This window comes from Canis lupus, chromosome 24 (genome assembly GCF_011100685.1).
Source record: "Canis lupus familiaris isolate Mischka breed German Shepherd chromosome 24, alternate assembly UU_Cfam_GSD_1.0, whole genome shotgun sequence".
Lineage (NCBI taxonomy): Eukaryota > Metazoa > Chordata > Mammalia > Carnivora > Canidae > Canis > Canis lupus.
Genome location: NC_049245.1, coordinates 6133315 through 6159846, shown reverse-complemented (window position 1 = coordinate 6159846; position 26532 = coordinate 6133315). Strand labels below are relative to the sequence as shown.

The following is a 26532-nucleotide window of genomic DNA, read 5'->3' as shown; positions in this document are numbered from 1 at the left end:
AATACATAAGATTCAACATTTACTAGCATTTCATCTTTGGAATTTATTTAGGAAATAAAGTATTGCTTTGTGGTTTCAGAAAAAAATTAATAAATATCTCTGAATAGATGGTAATTTCATGTTCATTTTCAGAGAGATTTAGCTACATTAGCAGCGCTATTTCCCAACACCCATAATCTTCTAAATTGACTTACTTGATGCTCTTCACATCTATTTTTCTTAAGACTTAGATTTTTATCTCTGTTGCTGCTTTTGAAATGCTCTCCATGATTGTGAATCCATCTAATGTAATTTTCACATTTGGTGCCATTTTTCTCAAATGACAATACAGGGCAGGAAGAATCACTTGGCATTTCTTCATACCAGCCTAGCACTTAGATTCAAAATATGGATGAAATATAAGGGAAAGAGGGTAAGGAAGAACTGAAGGTTTTTTAGTAAGAAAACCTTGTGGTTAAATCAAACCGACTATGAGACGTAATCTGTGGAGTAGGATAGGTGATAAAAAAAAATCTTAGGAGAAATGAGCCTCTGAGCAGTAAAGAACTGAGGAACTCAGAGAAGCTCTGTTCCCTTTTATTAATACTTGCTCAGAAACCTTGTCTCCACTTTGGCCCCTTTTATCTTTAGTCTATGAGCTAGCACCTTCTCAGCATCTCACTTACCATTTTTAAAAGGAATTCAAGTACTGATACTACCAAGAATAATAATCGAATACAGATTTCTTAAGCTTTAATCAAAATTTTCAATAATGTCTGCATTTTTATTTGGCAATGTTTGAAATGACTCTGGGAGGAGCGGACTATGCCAGAAAGGAGAATCCACTCTGAAGACCATGTGTCCCATAGTGTTGTATTCATTTTTACCAATATTGCTTTTCTTGTTTAGATTTTGACTTCGTGCGAAAACGAAATGAGGAAAATCTGTTGATAATAAAATGCATGTGTGTGTGTAAAATGTGTCAACATTATTCTCGACACACACACACCCCCCTTTTTTTTCTCCCTGTCTACCTTTCTCTGTCTCTGTCTCTCTTTCTGGTTGTACTGCATACACTTAATTAAGCCTCTAAGATAAAGGTCTCTTACCTCTTATCCAAGTAAAGCAGGATTTTGAACTTTGGAGCTAAACGATAATGAGGATCAGTGTGCATACTCTGTAATTCAACAATATTTGAGTTGCTTTAAAACAATCTCCCTGATTTGTTGGCAGACATCGCGCCCCTGCTTCCTCTCACTGGGGCAGGAAGAAGTCAGTGTAAGCCGTTCGTAGGCTGCGAGCGCACGTTTCTTAACTGGATAATTCAGTTGACCCGCTGCCACTTGGCCTGGATTCTCCCCAGTTGAAAATGTCCAACTGGAGTCTTGGCCCAGCGCCTAGGATCGGTGGCTACACCTTCCCACACGCACACCCTCGCTGTCCTTCTGCAACCGAACATCCCCAGGTCTCAGATTGTACCTGCAGGCATGTCAACGCCCCCCCCCCCGGCCCCCCCCCCCCCCCCCGGCCCCCGGGCCCCGGCCGCGCCTCTCCTGGAGGCGGTCTCTGCGGAGCAGCCCAGACTCTGGGAGGAGTCTCCTCTCATCTCAGTTGCTGGTGGGAGGGAGCCTGATACCTGCTAGGCTTCCCAGCTGCTTAGTTCCAGACAAGCCCGGAGCCTACAAAAATATACATACATGCATGCATCGCCCCCATGGGTCACCCAAAGAAGGCTGCTTTCCCCCGCCTTGTCCCTGCGGGGAAGGGGAGTCAGCCGCCCCCGGGATTTGTCCAAAGTGGCGAGACGAGGGTTAATATTTGCTTTGTTATTGAGAGAAAAAGAGGCAAGCATGCCTTGGAGGGGGGAGAGAGAGAGTTGTTTTGCAGCGGAAAACAAGCAGGGGAGGGGGAGGGGGAGGGGGAGGGGGAGGGGGAGAGGGATGGGGAGAGGCCGGTGCCCCGGCTCCCCTCGGGCCGGACAGAGCGGCCCGCGCCGTAGTTCCCCTCCCCGAGCCCCGCGGCTCTCCACAAACAATGACATCACTCGGCGCCGCCGACCGGCTTGCAGCTGGGGGGATTTTCCGGGGAGCGAGGCGGGCCGGGCGGAGAGGCGGGGGAGCTCTCCAGGGTTCTGAGGCTCGGCGCCCCCCGTCGGCGGAGGCGGAGGCGGAGGCGGACCGGCCGGGACGGGGGCGGGCGGGGGCGGGCCCGGGGCGGCCCGGGGCGGGGCCCGCCGCATCCCCGGCCCCTATTGGCTGCGGGCGGGCGCACGTCACCCAGGCTGGCGCTCTCCTCCGGCCCCAGTGGAACTGGAGCCGAGGAGGAGCTGAAAATGCAGATTTAGCCTCAAGCACAGACCTACACTCGCTCTTTCTCTCGGATACGCACAGCTCCCCACATTCGCACCTCCGCCGGCGAGCCTGACTCCACCGCCTCCCCGCCAGCCAGATGCTGGAGGAGCACACATTGATTTGCTGCTTTCTCAGCTCCTAATCAGTCTCTTTCCCAATACAAAGATTTCAAACAAACAAACAAACAAACAAATAAACAAAAAACTACATATATTTTTTTATTTGCACCTCTCCCCCGAGTCCCCGGGTCCACCAGCCTGCGCGCCTCCTAGCACCACTTTTCACTCCCAGAGAAAGATGAAAGGTGGCCGTGTATCTCAGTGGAAGGCGGCCGCCGGGCTCCTCTTCTGTGTCATGGTTTTTGCATCTGCCGAGAGGCCGGTCCTCACGAATCATTTTCTTGTGGAGTTGCATCAAGGAGGAGAGGAAGAAGCTCGCCAAGTTGCAGCAGAGCACGGCTTTGGAGTCCGAAAGGTAAGACCTCCCTTGCATTTCGCATGTTGTTTCAAAACGGGGGCAGCCCTGCGCAATCTCATTGCAGATTTGCAAGTTTTCTTTCTCATGCGATGCAGATATTCTGCCATGGGCTCTTTAACACGACATTGCCTCCGGTGATCTTTCACGGGTTATGTAATTAAAATGTCCTTCAAATTGTACTAGTAAGGTCATAAAAATAATTTATTGCTCTTTGACTTGGTGGTGAAAACAAGGGAACACCTTTCTAACAATGCCTTGCGCCCGGGCTGCTGTCCGAGGTACCAAGTTCTCAAGGCTGCGTGGGGATGGAGGAATGAAGCGCTGAACATCTGGGCTTGACGTTCGCAGTCTTTGCCGGGGATGTATCCCCTGCCCCCATCTCCTGGAGAAAGAGTAGTTTCCGACGGACAAGGCTAAAAGCTTGAACATCGCAATTCACCTCCGTGCTTTTCGGACCCCGCGCTAGGAGGACTTCCCTCCCAGTGACTTCAGTCCTTGCTCTTTTCCAGGAACAACAGCTTCTTGGCTCCAGGAGACTTGGAAGACATGAACTGGGTTTTCTTTTCAAAACTGGGGTGGAACTTCTCTCCCTCGCCCCGGCCCACGAGCGCCCGCCCCCGAAGCGCACTCCTAGTTAGCTCTCTGATTCTCAATTCACAGCTGTGGAAGCTGGAAAGGCAAATTTGGGGAGGAGTTCCCTATGGAGAAGTCGGGGTGTCCCCATGATGTGTGGGCGGCCAGCATGGCTTTCCCACGAGGGTGCGGGGATCCCCATTCCAAGAAGTTGTCAGAGTTCAACTGTTTGGGCAGCTAGATAGGGCTCCCAACCTAGGACGCCTTGGAACTCCTTTGGCGACTCTAGGGTATCCATTCTGGGAGAGCAGCGAGAGGAGAGTACTCGGTGGGGGGCTGGGGGGTGGTGCATGGCTTACCTACTTTTCCTCCTTGAGAAATCTCTTGTCAGAAATCTCAAGTATCCTTATGGGACCTCGTGAGGGGTGGGGTGGAGTGAGGGTGCAAGGAGAAACCGGGCGATGGGAGCCTGGAGGACGTAGGGATATGATTTGGCAATCAGACGGCTGGGAGGAGGTCTGTGGGATTCGGGGCCCTCCTCCCTCCTCCACCCAGGACAGAGGCTGGAGATGAGCAGTGGGCGCTTTCGTTTGTTGCTTTTGCCTCTCAAGGGCAGCGCGAACTAGGTCTCCTATCAATTCCTCCGTCCCGACTTCCCACGCCTCCCGCCGCCCTCCCAGCCGCCGCCAGGGCTCCCTCACTTGCAGCCAACTCTCCCTCCTCAGTAGGGCGTTGGCAGCCGCTATTATATTGCGACCCCAGGTGGGTTTCAGAGCGGGTAAGTCAGAGGTCTGGGAGGAGGCGCCCGCCGGGTCTACCAGTGGCGCGCGGGCGGGTCTTGCAGAAGGGAACTTGTTGCTCCCGGGAAGCGTGGGTGGAGCAGGGGAGAGAAGATGCCAGCCCAGGGAGAAGCCCGTTGTCACTCTCGCCCAGAGTCTGGGCTGTTTCAAGAGTACCAGCAACACAGTAAACAAGCAGACCCTCCTTCGTTCCCAACCACATCCCCCTAACTTGGCAAGGTTCAGAACCTAGGAGCCAAAAATATAACAGTGATTGTAACAGTGATTATTATTACTTGACGACAGTAGGGCGCCCTTATGCACAGGGGTCCTTACATACATTCTTATTTAATATTCTCTCTTTTTAAGATTTTATTTATTTATGCATGAGAGATTCACAGAGAGAGAGAGAGAAAGAGAGAGAGAGAGAGGCAGAGACACAGGCAGAAAGGGAGAAGCAGGCTCCACGCAAGGAGCCCGATGTGGGACTCGATCCTGAGACTCCAGGATCACGCCCTGGAGAAGGCAGGTGCTTGACCCCTGAGCCACCCAGGCGTCCCTTATTTAATATTCTCAACAACTCTGGGGAAAATACTATTATTATTACTATTATTATTAAGCACATAGTACTGATAAGGAAATTGGGGCCCAAGGTGAAAAACAACCAAATCTGGATTTAAACCCAGATCTTTCAGAGATAAACTCACACTCTACCTCTTAGTACATACCAAACAGGCTAAGTGCTCTGCAGGATGTGTTGGGCTTTGAGGTATGCTGAAAAGGGATGTAGCATTAGGTTCTTTAGTTTTTGAGTGTAAAAGGACCGCAGTTAATGCAGAAATCCCATTCCTCTCTCTCCATACCATGCACCTTATCATAGTGTAGGCAGACATTCGCTATATCCTCTTTGCTTATCCTTTGGAAAATATGCCCTTTAGGATCTTAGCAACTTAAGCAAATCCAGGTGTAGCTAAGACAGATAATGCTTAACTTATTAGTTCTCCAAGAGAGTCACTCCTTTTGTACAGAGGTAAACAGCTTGATGGGGGAATTTATAGCTTTGATGGTGGACTTTGAGAAGGGAACTCTAGGGACAATTTCATCATAAATGAATCTGGATAATCTTGATATACTTAACATAAAATCTGAGGGAAATCATACTTAGGGTAAAATCAGATACCTAAGCCTCTTTCACCACCACTGCTTCTTCAAGAGGAGCCCACTGGTTTTGAATCAGCCTCAAACACGTAATTTCTATGTAAGAACATGAGCTTTTGCCTTGCCACCTCTCCTCACCTCTCCATAACCTCTCAAAAGTAGTGTCTCTTATGATTTTTGTTCTGATACATATTTAAGTAAAAATCTATGGCAGAATACTTCTGATGTTGAATCTTTGCCTGATGCCACACCTGTGGAGAATAAACCCTCTTTTCCTTTCTTGGGTTCATATCCCACCCATCTTTCAAGTCTGAGCTCCAAACCTTCCCTGATGCTAAGGACCACAATGTGCTTTCCCTTCTCCAAATTCCTGTGGGATGAAAAAGCAAAGCCTATGCAATATGAGCTAGTACACTCCATCTTTTATCCTCTAGTCATTTCATACATGTAAGTAAATATGAGTGTAAGTATCATCTGTCCACTTGAAAGGTAAATATTCAAAGGTGGTATCCTGTATTTCTGGTTTCCTCACCAAAGCCAGCCTGTTACTGGGTTTGCCAGCCTGTAAAGAAACACCCTCAGTTTTATCTGTTCCTCTAGGTTTCCCAAACACTGTCTTATCTTGTTTCCATCATGTCATACTGTATTCTGTTACTTTTTTTTTCATCTTAAACCTGTAATACTTCCTTCTCCTTCCTGTCTCTAACACCTAGTATATATTCCAACTCCCTACTCCTCCATTCTTTCCAGTGCTCTCAGGGTCAGACACTAAAGATCCTTGGTGATTATTTATTCATCCAAAAGAAGGATCAGCTATGTACACTAGGGGAACTTGTTATTTTACTGAATTATCTCATCTAATATCACAAACCTGTGCGGTACAAATTGTTGCCACCAGCCCTAGTTCTCAAATGAAAAACTAAAGCTCCAAGCAGTTAAACTTATATCTAAAAAGCGAAAAAAAAAAAAAACCCTCAGATTTAAAACTAAATTGAGTTTGTGGAAAATAATTTGTTATTCTACCAAACTGCCTCCAGGAAGCCTTCTCTGACAGTCAAGAACTCTGCTCTTGGGGCACCATTTTAGAGTTCTGATGTTTTTCCTTTCTTTCTTTTTACTTTTTTCTGTAGCCAACACCTATTTGGTATTATAGTAATATGTGTGCCTAAGTCATTAACTAATGTGTATGAGTATGTACTTCTTCAGGTAGCTAACGAATCTTCCAAGAAAAGAAACAATGTATCACGTCTTCCTACAGCCCCATATTTAACACACTACTTGGTATATGAGATATTAAATGAATATTTATTATTTTGTCAAATTCTTGCAAGGCCATGACCAAAAAATTGCATTTCCTCCCTGAAGTGGAGTAAAACGACTACAACTTTACTGTCAGAAAGGTATGTTGAGGCTACAGTTTTTCTATTTTAATCATGATTTGGCCCAAAGACATATGTTCATCAAAAAAGACATATATGTCCAGGAGAGTTTACAATAACATCAGAGGTATTATTCCAAAGAGTGCCTTAAAAATTCCCAGTACACTACTAATTTTAAGTCCCTTGAGGGGAAAAAAAAAAAAACCACAAAAAGTACTTATTAAAGCAATGTGTTGAAGTTTGGCCAAAAATCAAGTAAGAATTAAGATAAAAATCCGAACAACTGACAATTAAGCGTATTTGTTTTACTGCACTAGATTTGGTTTTTATTCATGAAGCACTAAGGCTAGGAAAATCATGTGATGACTTTTATATGTGTGATTATTAAATTTTTTTAAATCTAGTAATAATTGTGCTGCTATATAATGAAAGAATAAATTTCTTTTAATTTTATTTGAATTTCTAATTTTAATTTTACCCGAATTTAATTTTAAAATTAAATTTCTTTTAATTTTATTGAAGTATATTTTAGGAAATAACACAGCTTAATAAACTTTCACAACATGGGCACACATGTATAACTAGCATCTAGATCAAGAAATAAAATATTATCCACATCTCATAGGATTCCCTCCTTGCTCATTTGGGTAGTTTTTGGTTTTAGGCTATTATGAATATTGCTTCTGTGGATATTGTAGTGTATGTACTTTAGTGATAACATGTATGCCTCTCTGTTGGAAATATCCCTAGGAGTAGAATAGTTGAGTCAAAAGGCATACATACATTCAACTTTAGGAAACTGTATCAGTTTTCTATTGCTGAACAAATTACTGCAGATTTTGTGGCCTAAAACCACAAAAATTCATTATTTCATAGCTTTCATGGATAAGGGTCTAGCATATTTTAGTTGGGTCTTCTGGTCAAGGGCTCACAGGTTGAAATCAAGATACTGGCCATATTTTACTATGTCCTCATCTAGAGGCACCAAGGGGAACTCTGTTTCTAAGCACACTCAGGTTTTTAGAAGAATTCAGCTCCTTGTGGTTGTAGATCTGGAGTCTTCATTTTTTGCTAGCTCTACTCTCAGCTCCTCATGACCTTGTGAATGACCCCTTCCATAAACCTAAGATATTCACCCTTCTTTCAGGAAAGACTAAGTACCTGTTTAGGTTAGCCTGATTAATTCAGGCCCACCCAGAATAATTCTCTTTTAATTCAGGTAAGCTGATTTGAGACCTTAACTACATTGATTCACCTCTGCCATATAGTGTAATCTAATCATAGGAATGAAATCCATCATCTTTACAATCCTGCCCCCACTCTCAAGGGGAGGGGATTATACAGGGCATATACACAATTGTCCCCTGCAATAGACAACCCGGAAGCATATGAGGGTTCTGATTACTCCACATTCTCACCAACATTTTGATTTTTTTATACCTGTATCCTTTTACTTATTTTGGTGGCTACGTAATGGCAATGGTATCTCATTGTGATTTTCATTTGCATTTCCCTGATGATCGGTTGAAACTGAATACCTCTTCATATGCCTATTCGGGTTCAGGAATCCCATTATACATTATTTGTTCAGGTGTTTTGCCCTGAAAAAGTTTTTTGGGTTTTTTTGGGGGTCTTTTGGGGTTTTTTTGGATTATCTGTCTTAATTTTTGTTTGTAGGAGTTTTTTGGCTATTATGGATAGGAATGTTTTGTCAGATATATTTATTTTGAATATTTATTTTTAATCTTTTAATGGTGTCTTAATATTCCAACAGTATTTTTTAAAGATTTATTTTTACTTATTTATGATAGACAGAGACACACACACACACACACACACACACACACACACACAGGCAGAGACATAGGCAGAGGGAGAAGCAGGCTCCATGCCGGGAGCCCGACGCGGGACTCGATCCCGGGACTCCAGGATCGTGCCCTGGGCCAAAGGCAGGCGCGAAACCGCTGAGCCACCCAGGGATCCCCCATGTTCCAACAATATTGAATCCAGATTCTATAATTTCACTCTGTTTCATCATGTATCAGTTGTCAGTCCAAAGAAGTAGTCCCCTACTCTCTGTGTCATACTTCTCCACATCAAAATTAACATGGTTTAGAGGGAGAAACATAGATTTGATCCTAAGAATTTCCAAAAGGATTTTTATCTAAGAAAGCCTTAAGTTTTTCTGAAACTCCAAGACCTACTACTATGGTAGGCAAAAGTAAATAGCCCAGAGCTCTACTTCCCGAACATGAATGCCATGAATTCCCTTTGGACCCCAACTGAATGCAGTATGCCCTAGTCAAGTCCAAGTTCATCCCTCAAGCCTTCTCTGATTGACCTAGATAAGAACATTCTCTAGCTCTTTGGGACTTCCACTGCATTTAATCTTTTCCTTTTTCTTGGTACCAGTCACATTTGTCACGGCACTTACTATATCCAGTGCCCCTCTTGTGACTGAAGAAAGCCAGGAGCCACATTCAAAGGTAAAAAGTGATGGGTTTTAGAATTAGACAGTACTGGAAACTTTTGTTGAAATCTCTCAGAGGCACATGTTTATTTGAAATGGTTAATAAAATATGGTGGTTGTGGAAAATAAATAATGTAATGCATGTAAGGTTCTGGACTCAGTATCAAGTGCATAGAATAAAAAACCCTATTATTAGTACTAGTAATAATAATAATAAGGTGATGGCCCAGCTACAGTTTTTTTACTCAAGAAGGCAGTTGTAAGTTGTACTTTCTCAGAAGTGATAACTGATCAAGTGAGAAATAAACACTCAGCCCAATGGGAATCCATCCATGATTTGGTCATGGTCCATGAGAGGGCCTGGCTCAAATAATTCATAATGAATTTAATTCATTATAGACCATAGTAATTATCTCAACCAATCATACTGGCTTCCTTAGAAAATTTGATTCACTAGTTGCTATAGAAAGGAGAATGAGGTCTAGTCGCCATGAAAGAGCCTATCCAGGTCATGGGAGATGCAGAAATCTTAACTGAGTTCCTAATAACTTTCCAGTTCTATTTCCCAGCAAAAGATATCTGTGACAGAAGGTAAAAGCTAATCACCAAACTATTTTCCTCTTCTCTGTGGGCCACAGCAAGACCACATTTCCCAGCCAGCCTTGCAGATAAGTATGACCATGTGATGATTCCAGCCAATGTAATGTTAGCAGAAGTGATGTGCACTTCTTCCTTGCTTGATGCATAAAAACTCCCCACAGGTTGATTCTCTGCTTTCTTTTCTCTTTTGAGGCTTGATGTGATTGAGAACAGTAACTTTGGAAGCTAAATGCCAAAGATGGTAGAGTTGCAAGATAAAAGGACCCCATGTCCCTGATTCTTGATTTAGAAGAACTTTATGATTGAGAAATTGAACTGCGATTACCTTATGGCACTGAGGTTTGATACTTTATCTTTAGAACAACCATCATTATCCAAACCAATATGCTGTTGATAAATATCCCTTTTCTTAAGTCGCTGGAGTGACTCTCTAAAACTTACAACCAAAACAAACCAGATCACAAGAACAACAATTTTTAAAAGGCTTATGAAAGCTCCTATATTTTCATCTCATAATGTAAGCCAATTTTTCAGGTCTTTGTGATTTTCCTTCTCCAGGTAGAATATAAAATCCATTAAACACTCTTTGTCCCACTGGCAACCAATATGCCCTACTCATAATAGGTTCTCATTATATGCTTCTTGACTGATAAATAAACTTGAATTACAAGGTGACTGTTTGGCCATTAGCTCAGAGAAAAGGCACTTGAAGAACTAGTTTTCAAAAAATTACCTCTGTAGCATCCATTTATTTATGGGCAGCAATTTAGCTAGAAAATATAAGAGGTAGCAAGCAGCAAGTCAATGACTGGCAGACTCCTGTGTTTCCCTAAAATTCCAACTTAGAAATTATTGGTAATAGAATAGATTAGCTCTTTGAGCAGAAAAAAAAGAAGACCTGCAGTTAAAACTTGATCAAAATACAAAAGAAGGAGAAAAATTACACCTCTTTTTCTCAAATGAATGAATATCTAAAATTCAATGTCTCTTTCAAAGGATCTTATTTGCTGTAGATCATAATGTTATAGCACTTCAGGGAGTGATGCTATAGTTAAGTTTGCAATAATTATATATTTGGCTGTAACTGCTCAAAGAAGTCAGGTTTTAAAAATAAAACATGAAACCTGAAGTTCATACTTTTTCCACCCACTAGAGCAGTGGCTTCAGTCTACATTTAAACTCAGATTCATCATTTCAAAAAGAAACCTTGAATTAAATTTGTGGATCATTATTTGAGATTCAATAATCACAGGACAGTTCAAAAGCAGAAGTTTTAGTTTCATCTTCTATACATTATATATGTATACACATATATATGTATGCGTGTACTGTGTATCATAGTTCAAGTCTATTAACTGACTAAACTCCACTAATCATCAGGGAATCAAGTAATTACATTTAAATTAACACTTCTACTCTAAATTTCCATGGTTCCATATTAGTGAATGGCTTCTACATGAGGTATATATATATAAAGCAATAAACTCTCTTGACAAATTGTTTTTGTCTCTAAAACAATTTGACCATGACTTTTTGGAGAATGTTGTGATGTACTGAGCTCCTCTGATGAGAATAATTGAATATAGCAAACTCTTAGACTGAAAGTCAAACGTGGACACAAACTCTTAATTTTCTGACACAAATGAAATAGACTCAACAATGTTACAGGATGTTGATAGTTTCTCCATTGAAAAGTGGACAATAACATGAAAACTATAGGACCCTAGGGTTGCTTTTTATTTATAACTTTAAATTTGACACTGACTCATGAACATCCAATTCTTCAGAGTTTTCCTAGATAGATTCACTTAATACTCACTTTGTATTGAAGTAGAAAGAGTTCAAAGAGAGATGAGAGACATAGAGAACCATTTATTTGTAGACATCAAGAACAGGAGGATAACAACTCAGATTTAAAACATGTGCCAAGTGTAGTAATGGCATTAGAAAAAAAAAATTGTTTTGACTTGGGATACTTGACTTTCACTGTTTTAATAGAAGCTGAGGATAAAAACATTGGCAGTCTTGCTTTCTGTGTAAATGTGATGCCTGATAAACTAAGCCTACAATGAGTAGTTATTGAATGAATGATCTAATTTATGTTGCTATCAGATTTCTTAGATAATTGAGCATCTTTCCTCTTGAGATTTAAACAAACAAGCAAACAATTCTTTGACTGGGGGGATGGAGAATGTCTCAGTAAAAGCCACAGTATTCTTAGGCATTGCAGCCCTTGTGAGTGCCATGAGTGGGAATCATCAAATTAATAAGCTGACATAAAAATCCCTAAGCATACAAAAAAATATAATAATTAAATTATTTTTGTCAAAATTACACATTCTTATTTTTTAAAATATCAAGTAGTATTTAAAAAAACACTCGAAGAAAGGTTTTGTTTTTGTTTTTTTTATTACCTCAAATCTCATTACTCAGAAATAACCATTACCAGCACTTGGTAAATTTTATTGCAGATATTTCTGTAAGAATATATAGAAAGAGAAGAAAGGAAGTTAGATAAATTATTTTTTAGGACTGAAATTATTATTGTTCCCATTATTTTAAATTTTACACTATTAATTTATTACAGAATTTAACAGAATGAAAAGGACTGAAAAAAATGATGACATTGTTAAGCTTCAGACAAATTAGTCACAGAGATATTGTTTCATAATAAATCTCTCTAAAACTAAAAAAAATTATTGTGATAGTATTGAGTGAGGGGTTTGTGATTATTTTACATGTAAATGGAAGATAGATAGATAATATATATTTAATGACATGTTTAATTATTTCATTACATATTTCAACATTAGTGAATCTGGTGAAGTCCATGCTTAGTAAAGTGGGGATATTAGCTTCCCAACACTTCCTATTGCGTCCTCTATTCCCACACTGTAATGTTCATTAGGTGCATCATTATTTTTGCATCAAGTTACAAATAAATATTTACCTTCTGAACATAACCATGATTTGCAGTATTGCTTGTATTTATTCTACATTAAAATTGTTTGATTTCATCACACATCCTTTCACCAGAACTTTTAAAATCCCAAATTCTTCATTTTTCTTCATCCTTTGATTAGCTAGGTTTTATTGAAAAAGTGAAAGGATTACCCTGAGCAGGAGAAGGGAAATCTCCTCTCTCTGAGCTAAAAGAGAGGAATGGGCAGATGAAGTTCAGTGTGTAGGTCACAGAGGAGAATATGGGGAGAATACCTACTAAGGAGTCACAATTATTTCAAATGTGAAGGAGGCAAAGTCAACACTTCCAGTGAGAGAAGGGGTAATGCAGTGGGGGCTTCAAGGGAAATAACGTTTTACACGCTATTAATGGGAAGGGAGGGGATGCTAACAAAGGACAAATGATTACTTCTGGGCAGTACTGAGGGGCCAAGTGGAAGAGAATGGATTTATAGTAGAACCAAGTGAGGCATTTTCCTAAACAGCACTCAAATGGGAATAGTAGAGTTGGGAAAGAGAGAAGTGGAGTTTTCAAAAAATGGAACATCAATAAACTAGAAGAGAAGGTAAATTAGGATTAATAGTGAGAGAACCGAAAGATAGAAAGCTGTGGTTAGTGACTGGGATATTGAAGCTCCAGGCTTTCAGTCCTATGCACTTCCAGATAATGGAAATTAGTTACCGAGGTCAAAAAGAGGTGAGAGTGTTCAAGGAACTGAACATCAAATGCACAAGCATCCATCCACATACATTTCCATCATGCCACAGCAGTGGATAGAATTGCCAAGGAAATGTGTTAAAAGAAAAAGGAGAGAAGAGGTCCTCGGACAAGATCTTGGAGAACTTTTGATGTGAAGGGGAAAAGAGGAGCCAGGAGAGGAGACAGAGCCTGGACTGAGATGTGGAAGGAGAATCCAAAGCTGTGAAAGGAAGGGAGATCAAGGTCATGAAAGAAAGAACAGGGCAAGCAATACCACTGGCTTTAGAGATGAAATCCTTGTTAAAATTGGAGAAGCTACCTTAGTACAGTGGAAGAGGCCACATGTGTCAGTTTGGGTCCCAAGGAGTGGTCCCTGGGATAAGAGTTTAAATGCAGGTTGCTTATTTAAGGAATGAGTCTAGAAAATACTGGCAGGGGAGTGGGGGGATTGAAACAGAAATGGGAAAGCAAGACTGAAGGGTGCATTGTAGAACAAGTTGTCACTGTAGATAATGGGGGCTTAAGGGGGGATCTCTAAGAGCTGGTGTAGAATACAGGCCCCAGAGTTGTCCTGCCTGAGGTGTGAAGGAGCTGGGGTATTTATATGCCAGTTACAATCAGACATTGTTCATGATTGATAATTTGTCCGGGGGGGCATTAACCCCCCCATTAACTTGTGCACTTTAACCTGGCACAAGTTCAACAGAGCAGAATTGGCCAACCAGAGAAAACTCAGATGAAGAGATGCAGAGGCTGGCATGCACTAAATGCTAAGGCCCAAAGGGATCTAAGCAGGGAAGTGGTCATGTCTGCTATAGAAAGGAAGCCAAATTGTGAAGAATGGCAGTAAATATGATGAAATGGAGGTATCAAAACAATCCTTTCAAGAGGTGTAGTGGGAAAGAGGAAAAGTATTGTGGTGATTTAAACTTATGTTGTTTTGGTGCTGTATATAGATAATAGTTTCTAAACACTAGTCAGACCACTTGGAAATTGCCATCCCATCAAAAAATTGTGTTGTGCCAGCCTAATTATTCTAAACTCTGGTTTACCCAGAGTTATTTAAATTTTTACAAATAATATCTACAATTATGAAATTACAGGAATGAATCTTAGGCATTAGTTTAACATCTCATTTTACATGAGAAAAGGATATTAAACATGGTGTTTATGTTCTTAAGTACTGACAATGAGCATTTTAACTTTGTTGTTTATTGACTGATGTTCAGAGACTAGAACCATTGTCTTTCATGTTGGATGAGATGGAAAACCTGACTGGGTGAGATTCCTATGAGTGAGTTGCTACACATACTAACTTGGTCTGACACCAGTTCTTTGCAGGTCCTCCTGACTTGCTTTTCACCATTTTACCTATAAAAGTTTATGAATTTCAGTTTTCCAAACAAAGTTGCTCATAGATTCAAAGACTGATTCTATACCAACAACAACCTATTGGATTTACCCTTGGTGAAATATGGAATAGGAATTATGTTTCTTTGACTGCCCCTTTAGTGACTATCATAACACTGTACATTTAGTAAGAAAACTCAATAATTATAAAAATAAATGATGAGGAAAAAAACTAAAAGCTTCCATTATCATCAGATGCTCACTAAATGACAGGCTGATGTGTTATGTAATGCTGCAATCAGGAAGACCAAGCACTTTAGGAAAGGTTACATGAATATCCTAATTTGTGCCTGTGTTAAATGGCTTTACTTAATTAATTACCATTAATAGCCTAAAATTTTGTGACTTGATGGCAAATTAAGAAACCAGTGACAGAATAAGGTGATCCACAAATTCTATCCTTCCTTGTCCTTAGCTTGTTCTCTTCTTCTGTGAGGAGGAAAAAAACAATTACATGAGGAGGCTCTCAGTTCTCTTCAAAGGTAATGGAAGTTCAAACACAAGGTAGTTGACATCCAAGAGCCAATTCTAGTCAGTTCCTGCTGACTGTATTTCTAGGGATTGTCAGACCAAGAAAGACCTTACAGAGCCTAAGACATGGGAAGAAGGGTAGGAAACAAGCCACTGTTGGTCTCTCGAAACCAAGGAGCAGCACCATCTTGGGGGTGAAGGAGAGTGGAATCAGTGCCAAAGGGAACTTTGGAGAGTTGTGTCTTCAATGAGGCTTGGCATAAAACGAAATTTAAACCCAGCAGCTGAAACCAAAACCAACCATCTTGTCCATTAACTAGAAATGATGAAAGAGCCAAGGAAAAATTATGGGAGTTTGAAACCAATGGACAAAGAAAGAAAGTAATAGGAGCCCCAGTCATATATCCAGTTCATTCAACAAACATGTACATTGAATAAGCAAGTAGAATGTCAGACACTGAGACATGGATTTGGGAGCAAGTAGGCAACTGATATTCAATCCCACTGGCCTAAGAAAGCTTGCAAGATATGGAGAAGAGATCAAGCCCCAATGTGCAAACACTTTTAAAGTCTTTTTTTTTTTAAAGTCTTTTTTTTTTAGATTTTATTTATTTATTCATGAGAGACACACAGAGAGCCAGAGACGTAGGCAGAGGGAGGAGCAGACTCCCTGTGGGGTGCCTGATGCAGGACTTGGTCCCAGGACACTGGTATCTTGACCTGAGCCAAAGACAGACGCTCAACCACTGAGCCACCCAGGTGCACTTTAAAGTCTTTGTTTGTGTCATTTACTAAGTCCCATTGACCAAAGCCAGTACACATGGCCAAGCTCAGAGTCAGTGTGGGAGGGAACTAACCAAGGGAATTGATGCAGAGAGGCAGAAACATAATACAAACTATTATTGCAATGTTCTAATTACTGGAATTTCTATGAGTGATGACATCTCTGAGTTATTCCATCAAGTGAGGAAGCTGGGAAATTAAACCAACAAGCCCCATACTTTCTTGGTTGAAGGTTGTACCTGATGGACATCAAATCTTCAGCACTTCTGCCTTCCCCAGGCAAACAAAGCATGCTTCCAGAGGTAGAGATATGTGGGGAATCTGGCATATATAGGTACTGTCTACAGGTGATGTCCAGGACAGGCCATAGGAATGAAAGTTAGGCATCAACACCATCTGCCACCCAGAGGGCATCAGTTAGGTAGAATATAGGTTCTGACTTCAAGAAATTGGAGGAGTAGAGTGCTCTTTGTAAACAACTGGCAATATGTTTTGTGATATAGATTGATGACATATTACCCATGAGGCAATGACTGTCAACAGAATGGAAGTCTTCGCAAGGTAGACAATGTCAAGTTGAAATGAACTTGCATTGAAAACATAATTTCAACAGGCAAAAGAAAGAGGGTTTATAGAGGAGGGCATAGGATATGCAACAGAACACACCAGGATTGTGGAAGGATTGCTAGTAGTTTTGTCTGGCTAGATGCTGAGAGAGACTGAGGAAGAAGCCAAAGAAGTGGAGTGGGGTCAGTTTATGAGGGGTCACTCACACCATACAGGGGAGTTTGGCTTTTGTCAATAGGTGGAAGGGGGCACTGAAGAATACTTGGAAAGTATAGCGGACTGCCATATACAGGAAAGCCAAGGAAAACAAGTTGAGCTACCAGTGAGTTGGAGGGGCCCTGGTTCCTCTGTCCTATGGAATCATTCATGCCCTGGAAGCAGGTAGCACCAACCCTTTTAACAGATGATGCTACTAGGGAGTCAAGTTACATATCTTTGATTCCATTGCTACTGGCTGATGACCTCAAGAATACTAAAGTCTTAATACTAAAGTCTTTGAAGCCACAATAAATGGCTGATAGAGGCAGCCAGTTCTGTCCATGAAATTTATTCCAGCTAAAAACAAAATGATTAAATACATCCTACTTCTTTCCTTGACATATAAATACGTGAATCTAAAGCAGACCTTCTAGCTTGGGAGCTAAAAAGAAAAGCCAGGACAGTAGTGTATCACTGTCATCCCAGCAGATCTGACAGATAGATTATTCCCTGATATGCCAAAGGAATAATGCATGTTCTTAAATTTTCATTTCTGAAATAGTGTATGGAAATTTTGTCTGAGGCTGGAAAGAAATTGTGAGTGAGGCTGAGAATCAGGTACTCTCTACCTGTCTCACTGCCTGGTTATTGTTTTAAACTTGATATAAATTAGTTCTTTAGTTCTTGGGAGTAAATCATAATTTGAATCCCACCGTGAACTGTTTGCTCAATATAGCAAACAATCATGTACAATGCAAGCTGTTTTGCACTACTGCACTCCTGGTAGTAGGGAAGAATGGCTCCTAGAATTACAGAAGAGAGTTGAGTGCTGTCCATGGAGACAAATGCTCAGGAGTGGCTTAGAAATGTGCAAGGTATCCTGAGTGCTATGACTTGAGGTCAATGTCTCCACTCTCACATCCAACCTCCCCTCAAATAGCTAATTCCTCTCTTGGAAACAGCTAATTCCAAAGGAACATCCATCCATACATTCATATTTTATTAACAGGTTTTTATGGAGTCCTACAGAGATAAGCACATTGAAACGGATGGATTCTACAGACAGAAAGGTGATATATTTAGATTTATGTGGAAACGAAAGCATGTTATAAGTTCTCCACTCCAGTCTATAAGACTTCAACTGATCTGATGACTCCAACCAGCTTTAACAAATACCTATTTTATAAGTTGGGGATGTGGAAAACTGTGATTCTATACACAAAGGACCTTCTCAGACCAGGCTAACCTTATAACATGCCCTGATAAGCTGAGGCTGAATAATATTCTCTGTCACATCTGGTTATACAAAGAAATTATATCCTTACTCCACAGGCCTCCTCCTGTTGACAGAGGAGCTGAAGATACATATAAACAATTAGGCAGGCTTCTCTGCTGCATGAACGGGCAGCTGTTCAAAGAAGCTGTCAAGACTTCCACTCCTCTAGTGAAATCATATTTACTTTATTCATCTAAATAATGTGGCTTGTTTGCCTTCCGTATGAAATTGTCTTGCACTGTTTCTCATTGATTGATTTTTATAAGATAGCATATCACTTTCTGTGCCTCCATATGCCTTTCTGCTAAGAATGGAATAGCTTCTTACTCAGTGCTTTCAGTGATTAGATTGTTTTATAGTTTGGCATCATCTTGTTTATTCAAAATGTCCAACTCCTTATCCCTATTCTCTTCACTGCCCAACCAAGATTTAAATGCTCCCCAAGATTTAAAAAAATGATGAAAAGAAATAAAAGTAATAATTGAAAATAAAAAAAGGCCACATACTTTATATTCCATGCCCAACATGTTGCTTCCTAGCAAGAAGACTAAATAAAGAGACTTTTTTAAGACTACCTTTTTTGAAGACATTTTGAGTTTAAAACAAAATTAAGATGTACAAAGATTTCTTATATACCTTGCCCCCCTCCACATGCATATCGTCCTTTATCATCAACACCAATCACCAGAATGGTAAATTTTTTTTTTTTTTTTTTTTTTTTTTTTTTACCAAGGATGAACCTACACTGACACATCATAATCACTGAAATTCAGTTTACCTTAGGGCTTACTCCTTGTGCTGTAAATTCTATTGGTTTGAGAAACAGTACAATGACATATATCCCTCATTATACTATCATGCAAACTATTTTGACTGCCCCCTAAATCATCTGTTCTCTGTTCATTCACTTGCCTCCTCATGGAAAACACTGTTTTATTGTCTGCATAGTTTTGCCTTTTCAAGAATATCAGAGAATTGGAATCATACAGTGTGTAGCCTTTTCAGATCAGCTTCTTTCACTTAATAATATGCACTTAAGTTTCCTCCATGTCTTTTTATGGCTTGATAGCTCCTTTTTCTTTTTTAGCACTGAATAATATCCATTATCTGGGTGTACCACAGTTTACCCACTCATCTACCAAGGGACAGTTTGGTTGCTTCCAAGTATTAGCAATTATGAAGAAAGCTGCCATAAACATACATGTGCAGCTTTTTGTGTAAACCTGAGTTTTCACCTTCTTTGAGTAAATACCAAAGAGTGCCATTACTCAAATGCATGGTAAGCGTATGTTTAGTTTTATAGCAAACTGCCAAACTGTCTTCCAAAGTGGCTGTATTATCTTGCATTCCCACCAGCAGTGAAGAGAGTTCCTGTTGCTCCATCTTCCCACCAACATTTGGTGTTGTCAGTGTTCCAGATTTTGGCCATTTTGATAAATATGTAGTGCTATCTTATTGTTGTTTTAATTTGCAATTCCTTATGATATACGATGTGGACTCTTTTCATATGCTTATTTGCCTTCATTGGTATGTCTTCATTGGTGAGGTATCTGTTAACATCTTTGGCCAATCTTTTAGCTGGGTTGTTTGTATTCTGGATTGTTGAATTTTAAGGGTTCTTTGTTTATTTTGGATAATGGTCCTTTATGTGTCTTTTGCAAATATCTTCTCATAGTCTGTGGCTTGTCTTCTAATGCTCTTAATATTGTCTTTTTATAAAGCAGGAGTTTTTAATTTTAATGAAGTCCAGCTTATCAATTATTTCTTTCATAGATGGTATATTATCTAAAAAGCCCTCACATGGCCCAGGTAATCTAGATTTTTTGCTATGCTATTTTCTAGGAGTTTTATAGTTTTGTAGTTTACATTCAGGTCTATGATCCATTTTGAGTTAATTTTTGTGAAGGATGTAAGGCCTGTGACTAGATTTTATTTTATTTTATTTTATTTTAATTTATTTTACATGTGGATGTTCAGCCATTCCAGCATCAGTTGTTAAAGAAACTATCTTTATTGCATTGTAACACCTTTGTTCCTCTGTCAAAGACCAGTTGACTATATCTATGCAGGCCTATTTCTGGACACTCTATTCTGTCTTTTTGATCAATTAGTCTATTCTTCCACGAATTTCATACTGCCTCAATTAATGTAGCTTTATAGTAAATCTTGAAGTCAGATAGTGTCTGTCAGTCCTCCAACTTTGTTCTCTCATTCAATATTGTGTTGCCAATTATAGGTTTCTTGCTTCTATATATAACCTTAGGAATCAATTTGTCAATATCCACAAAACAAATTACTGGGATTTTCATTGAGATTGAATTGAATCTATAGATCAAAAACTTACATCTTAACAATATTAAGTCTTGCTACCTAGGAACGTGAACTATCTCTCATTTATTTACTTCTTTGATGTCATTGATCAGAGTTTTGAGTCTTCCTAAACATATCTTGCACGTGTTTTGTTAGATTTATATCTAAGTACTTCATGGGGGGGTGGTGCTAATGGAAATGGTATTGCTTTTATTTCAAAGTCTACTTTCTCATTGTCAGTATAGGCTTTGTTTTTAACTTATTCAGTACCCTTACACTTGGATGTTCAGAAATATGTGAGCAAGTAGCACTGAATGTGCTCAGAAATGTATCTTGGGCTCAGTCTGTAAATTCACTATTATGTGAGTGAGATCAGAATAGTTCATCTGAACTTAAAGTAATTGCATTTAAAAGACTGTATACCTTGCATCAAGACCACACACTATGATGTGTGTGATATCCCTGTCAAAATGCATAACTTCAATCTAATGATAAGAAAACATTGGACAGGGGCACCTGGGTGGCTCAGTCAGTTAAGTCTCTGACTTCCACTCAGGTCATGATTTCAGGGTCCTGCATGGCCCGCTTTGGGCTCTATGCTCTGCGGGGAATCTACTCCCTCTCTTTCTTTGACCCTCCCCCAGCTCATGCTCTTTCTCTCTCTCTCTCAAATAAATAAATAAAATCTTAAAAAAAAAAAAAGACATTGTACAATTCCCAACTGAATGGCGTTATACAAAATAATTGGCCTGTACTCGTCAAAAGGTCATGAAAGACAAAGACAGGCAATCTAAGAAATACTTCCAGGTTAAGAGAATTGGAAACTACACGCAACAAATGATCCTGGATTGAACTTTGGGTCAGATTTTTTTCTTAACCACAAATATTAAGACAATTGGCAGCTATAAATGATGTCTGCAAACTAGAAAATAATATTATATCAGTGTTAGTTTTCTGATTATGATACTTATACTACCTTGTTCTTAGGAAACAAATAATGTCTAGAAATTACACTCAGGAAATTCAACAAAATTAATATGTATATGTAGAAAAAATGATAAAGAAAACACAGTAAATGTTAATGATGGAGGACGCTGGGTAAAAGTTCTATGAACATTCTTTGCCCTATTCCTGGAACTTTTCTGTGAGTTTGAAATTATCTCAAAACTAAAAAATCACCCCAAAAGACATATATTAACTCAAAACTAACATTCAAATCTCTCCTTCTACAAAACTGAGAGAGTTTAATTTTCTCAATTACCGAGAGGTTTAATCCAATCTCTGCCACTATAAAGCAATATGACCCTGACCAGTTGTTTAACTTTCTGAAACTCACTTTTCTTATCTATATAATCCAGATGTCCACTAGAAATGCCTGGACATTAGTATCTAGATAAGATTCACTCAACCCCCACCCCACAATTATGTGACCTATAGAAGTCCTAAGCTCTTCTCAACATTCCTGTAAATTCTAAGGGTGGAAGCTGGATCCCCATTTCACTTCTGGATCCATTTTTTGCTCCCAGTAAAACTTTCTAGTTAACAAATTATGTCTTCATCCCACACATGCAATCTTTATTCTTCATTATACTAACAGGTGTGAAATTCAGCCTCAGCCTTGATTTTCCCACACCTACCTGGCCCTAACCACTCATCCAAGGCATTTGTAACTATAATGTATTTTTACTGAAGATGTCAGGGATCCAAAGAGGGGATTTATGTTGCAAAATATAAACGACTTTAAAGTAAGCACCAGGCATGTTTTGAGACATCCTTTGGTCATCTCGCCATTGGGATTTGACCAGTGGCCCCTTTGCCCAGTGTTATGCCAGCCCTCATACCTCTTACTGGCTTGTCTCTCCTTTCTTTTTTCTGTCCCTTGGTTTCCTTATCATTCCTTCCTCTCATGGATGAAGACAAATTCTTCTCAGGCAGAGCAGATCTTTTTGTTCCCTAGGCACCCATGGCCTCAGGACCCTACCAATCATCATAGGATTCTTCCAGATAAAGACAATTCACTCCCTAAGAGGAATTCAGGTGCCTTACAACCTCTTACAACCACAAACCAGGTGCTAGGTACTTTATTGGGCCATTTCCATATGAAAATGCTGGGATACTATGAAGTACAGTTGCTTTTATTTTACAAATGAAATTACCTTTATTATATATGTCAATTTTAAGAGTCTACAAAGGTCATTGTAGAAAATAATAAAGAGGCAAACCAAATAAAATTTTAATCATCCCAAATTTTGCCACCTGTTATTAACATTTAAGTGGATATTAGCTGAACATCTTTCTAAGTAGTAATTTTACCTGCACACACTGTTTCGTTTTTCCAAAAGCAATATATTGTGAAGGTCTTTCTGCAGCAGTGAAGACGATGCAGCATCATTTTTATAGCTATTTACTCCTTGAAAATACAGTCATCTTTCCTCCCTATAAACCTCCTTTCTTTCTTCACAACCTTTTCTGTGCTCTCTGCAGTTTTATCCCAGTGAGACTGAGACCGCTCTCAGATACACAAACAAACTAATGTATGTCAAACATGAATTCCTTTTCTCCAGCCTTATTATCTATGTGGAATTTAATGTGGCACCAGTGAACTTCATTAAGAAATCACATCTGATACTGACTTGGCCAAGTGCAGCCTTCTTCTGGGTTATTCCAGGTTTTGAAAAAAACAGCTTTCTTGTGAGGAAACCATCAAGTGAATTTGCAACTCAGGTGACCACTTTTCATCCCTTCTTTGTCATTTTGAGATAGCTGCAAGGAGCTGATGCTCTGTAGAGATTAATCTCTCTTGTTTGCCATAACTGTTGCAGAGAGCTTGTGCCCAACTACAGACAAAAATAACAGATAGTCTCAGTCATGTCTATAATCAACTGGATTTTTTGCCTGCTAGAACACCTGAAGGTATTCAATCTCACAAGTTTCAGTTCAATCTCACAAGTTTCTATGAGTTCAAACCCTCTTAAGCTGCACCTTTTGCCAAGACTTACTAGAGTTCTAGACTGTTCAGGGATACAAGGTACAATATGAATCACTCATTGGCTCATAAAATGGATTTTCTTTGGCCACCATAGTTCTTTCAATCTTTTTGTCCTAAGGAAGGCATGTACTCCCCATTTTACTATAAGCCTCACTGCTCCTTATTGTCTCAAATACTTGTATTTCCTGCTTGCTTATAAAAGCATTAAACGTTTTACTAGTGCCCCAAGAATGCCATACCCAGAGATAGTCACCTACATTGAGGCATGCAGCTACTTAACAACTCCTCCCAACCTCAGTCTAGAACTTCCTGATTTTTTAATTCATTCAACAAATATTTATGAACACATACTATATACCAGATACTTGGAAGCAAAACAAGGATTGTCCTCATGGAGCTTACAGTTGTCCCCAAGACTGTCTCCAGGGAGAGTGTTCTTTTTGGCACACCAGGATAATTTTAAAAGATGAAGATTTAGGCAATGTATCTGTAGTTTGATTTTTTTAAGCTTAAGATTCTTCTGATCCCTAATATTCCATACAAAACCAGCCTTGTGTATGAATCTTCCCATAAGGAAGAAGTGTCCTTACTGTAAAATGTGCACAGACAGCTTGGCTGCAGGTTGAAGTTGCTCTGTTGGGACTGACTGAGGATATTCAGTTGGCTGACAATTGAGAACAAGATAAGACAGATGATCAGAGCACTTAGAGTTATTAGGCACTACCAGCCTTTGATAGTAAATCACAAGTGTAAAAATGAAAATGTAAAGGTCTAATCTGAAAAGTATGGATCAAAAAATGTTCAGGGTTCCTGGTTTAAGAATGGGCTAGTAAAAAAAAAAAAAAATGGACTAGTAAATGGAGGGTGTTCTCCAGAAAATGTTTGAATAAAAGGCACCTCCTCTCTGTATTGTGGAAATTGGTTGGTTCCTGTCCAACCCATGGAGGGGGGGTAGTCCAATGTGAGCCTGAGGAGTATGGTCTGTTCCCTCATTATCTCAGGCTGTCAATCCTTACCCTTACCCTGGATGGTGGCTATGACTTCATAACTGATACAGAAGCCTGCTTTAAAAAAAGTTTTTTCTATTTCATGATGGGAATACATATTTAATCAGCGTATCAGGTTAAAGGAATTGACTTTTTTGTTGTTTTGATTAAGAAATAAAATCATGCTGGATTTTATTTCCTTTTATTTCCTTTCCTTTGCCCTAAAGATGACATTCCAACTTATCTATTTGTTCATAAGCCTCAGAATTCTTGTTGAGATCAGCTTACCTTGCAAACAATCCAGGTAAACCAGTAATGGTCTCTGGGCAGGTATCAGTAACGTGCAGAATCCATCCTCTCCTTGGCCTAAAGAAAGACAAGTCCTTTGACTTGATAAGAAATTTGAGGGAGAGTGAAAAATAGGAGAAAGAGCATGGGCTTCAAAGTCAGCCAGACCTGAGTTTAAATGAACTTCTCTGCACCTCTGTCTCCTCATACTTAAAATAGAAATAATAACACCCACCTTACAGGACTGCTTCAATCAGAAAATAAGGTAATGTTTTTGAAGAACCTGGCATAGGTGGCAAGGTGAATTTACAAATGGATCTTTTCTTTGAGCTGTTTTCTGCTGGGGACTGGCAACATCCTGTTTTGCGTTTTGAAGATGACTCCCTGTGTGTGTCAATTATCCCGTCTCACAGATTCAAAACTCTTGGCATTCATGCCTTGCCTTCTAGCAGAGATGGCTGTTGGAATGTCCCAAAACATTAACTGGTCCATGACGCATCTTCAGGGTGGGCCTTCTGGTGTGTTCTGAGTATGGGACATTGATTTTATTGATGGCCCAATTATTGGCCTTCCTATATTTGCGCTGGAATTTTTAAATCATATTTTGATGGTGGGCTAGCTTCTGACTTGTTCTGGCCAAAAGAGTATGGTAAAAGTGCTGGTGTTCCAGTTCTAAGCCTGGGACTCAAAAGGCCTTACACATTCCTATTGAGTTTTTTGTACTGTTGTACTTACCTTTGGAACTCTGCTCATCCATCAGAACAAGCCTGGGCAAGGCTTCTGGAAGATGAGAAACTGGGTGTAGGAGAACTGAGGTGCCCCACTAACAGCCAATCAGTACTTAGAAGCAGAGCCAACTACACAAACTACAATTGACTACGTGTGTGTGAAATAGCCCAGTCAAGACCTGAACTACCACTCAATGAGCCTAAACTGTTGACCCAGGAAATTGGGAGCCAAATAGACGGTTGCTGTTTAAGCTACTAAGATTTGTGGTGCTTTGTAACACATATTATCATGGTGATACATGACCGAACCCTAAGTGGCTGAGAAGTTTCCTGCAATGCTAAAGAACTTTAATAAGGACCCCTGGGGCCCCTCAGCCATCGGAATGGCAGCCTCCCTCCACAGGTTTGCCTGTCTCTCCAATCCTTGGCCACTGATCATATTCTTTGAGCTTCTTTGTGAATCACCTGAGAGCCTGCCAGCAGAGGCAGCTAACAGTGGTCCTAGGGAGGCATGAGACGAAGGAAGAATCTTTTGCAGAACAAAGGTGGTCTTTACCTGTTGTTCTCCAGATCCACTTTTGTCCATTTCTCTTTCCAAAGTAAAACAGGAAGAAGTGAGAGGATTTAAATAGCTTAGAAGTATGATCCTAGGTCCAGACTTTGAAGAGAAGAGCTTTTGGTTGAGAGAAAGTTGCAAGTGAGCATTTACAACCTACATACAAGAGATTGTTCAGGCTGGGGCATGATTGCAATACAGGCAGATCTAGGCCTTTGCTCTCTCCTTTTTTGCCTCTCTTACTACTCTTCTCTTCCTTTCTGGCCCCAGAAACTCCCATTCCTCAGCAAATCTGAAACACGGCATTTGGCTAGCCGTGGTTTAGGGAGTTAGCCCTCCCAGAGATAACTGCATTCCCATGAGACCAAGTATTCAATACACAGAGAAATCAAGAATGGTCTCAGGAAATGTCAGCATAATGAAGAGGCTAGATCTGTCTATAAAATGCAGTTCCCAAAATGAATTGATAAGCAATATCAGCTGAGTTGGTTTCAGTCCTTGATATATTGCTTCCCAGTTTTTATTCCTTAAACCTTTTGATAG

At 40.0% G+C, this 26532-nt stretch overlaps 1 protein-coding gene across 1 annotated transcript in view; it reads left to right on the top strand.

Annotated features, from left to right (window-relative positions):
• The first annotated feature begins 2276 nt into the window (after positions 1–2276).
• Positions 2277–26532, top strand: part of PCSK2 (proprotein convertase subtilisin/kexin type 2) — a 258591-nt gene continuing 234335 nt past the window's right edge. Inside the window, exon 1 of the mRNA XM_038571554.1 lies at positions 2277–2804. Within this exon, the coding sequence (XP_038427482.1) occupies positions 2628–2804 (177 nt within the window). The 5' untranslated portion in view covers positions 2277–2627. The remainder of the gene's footprint in view (positions 2805–26532) is intronic.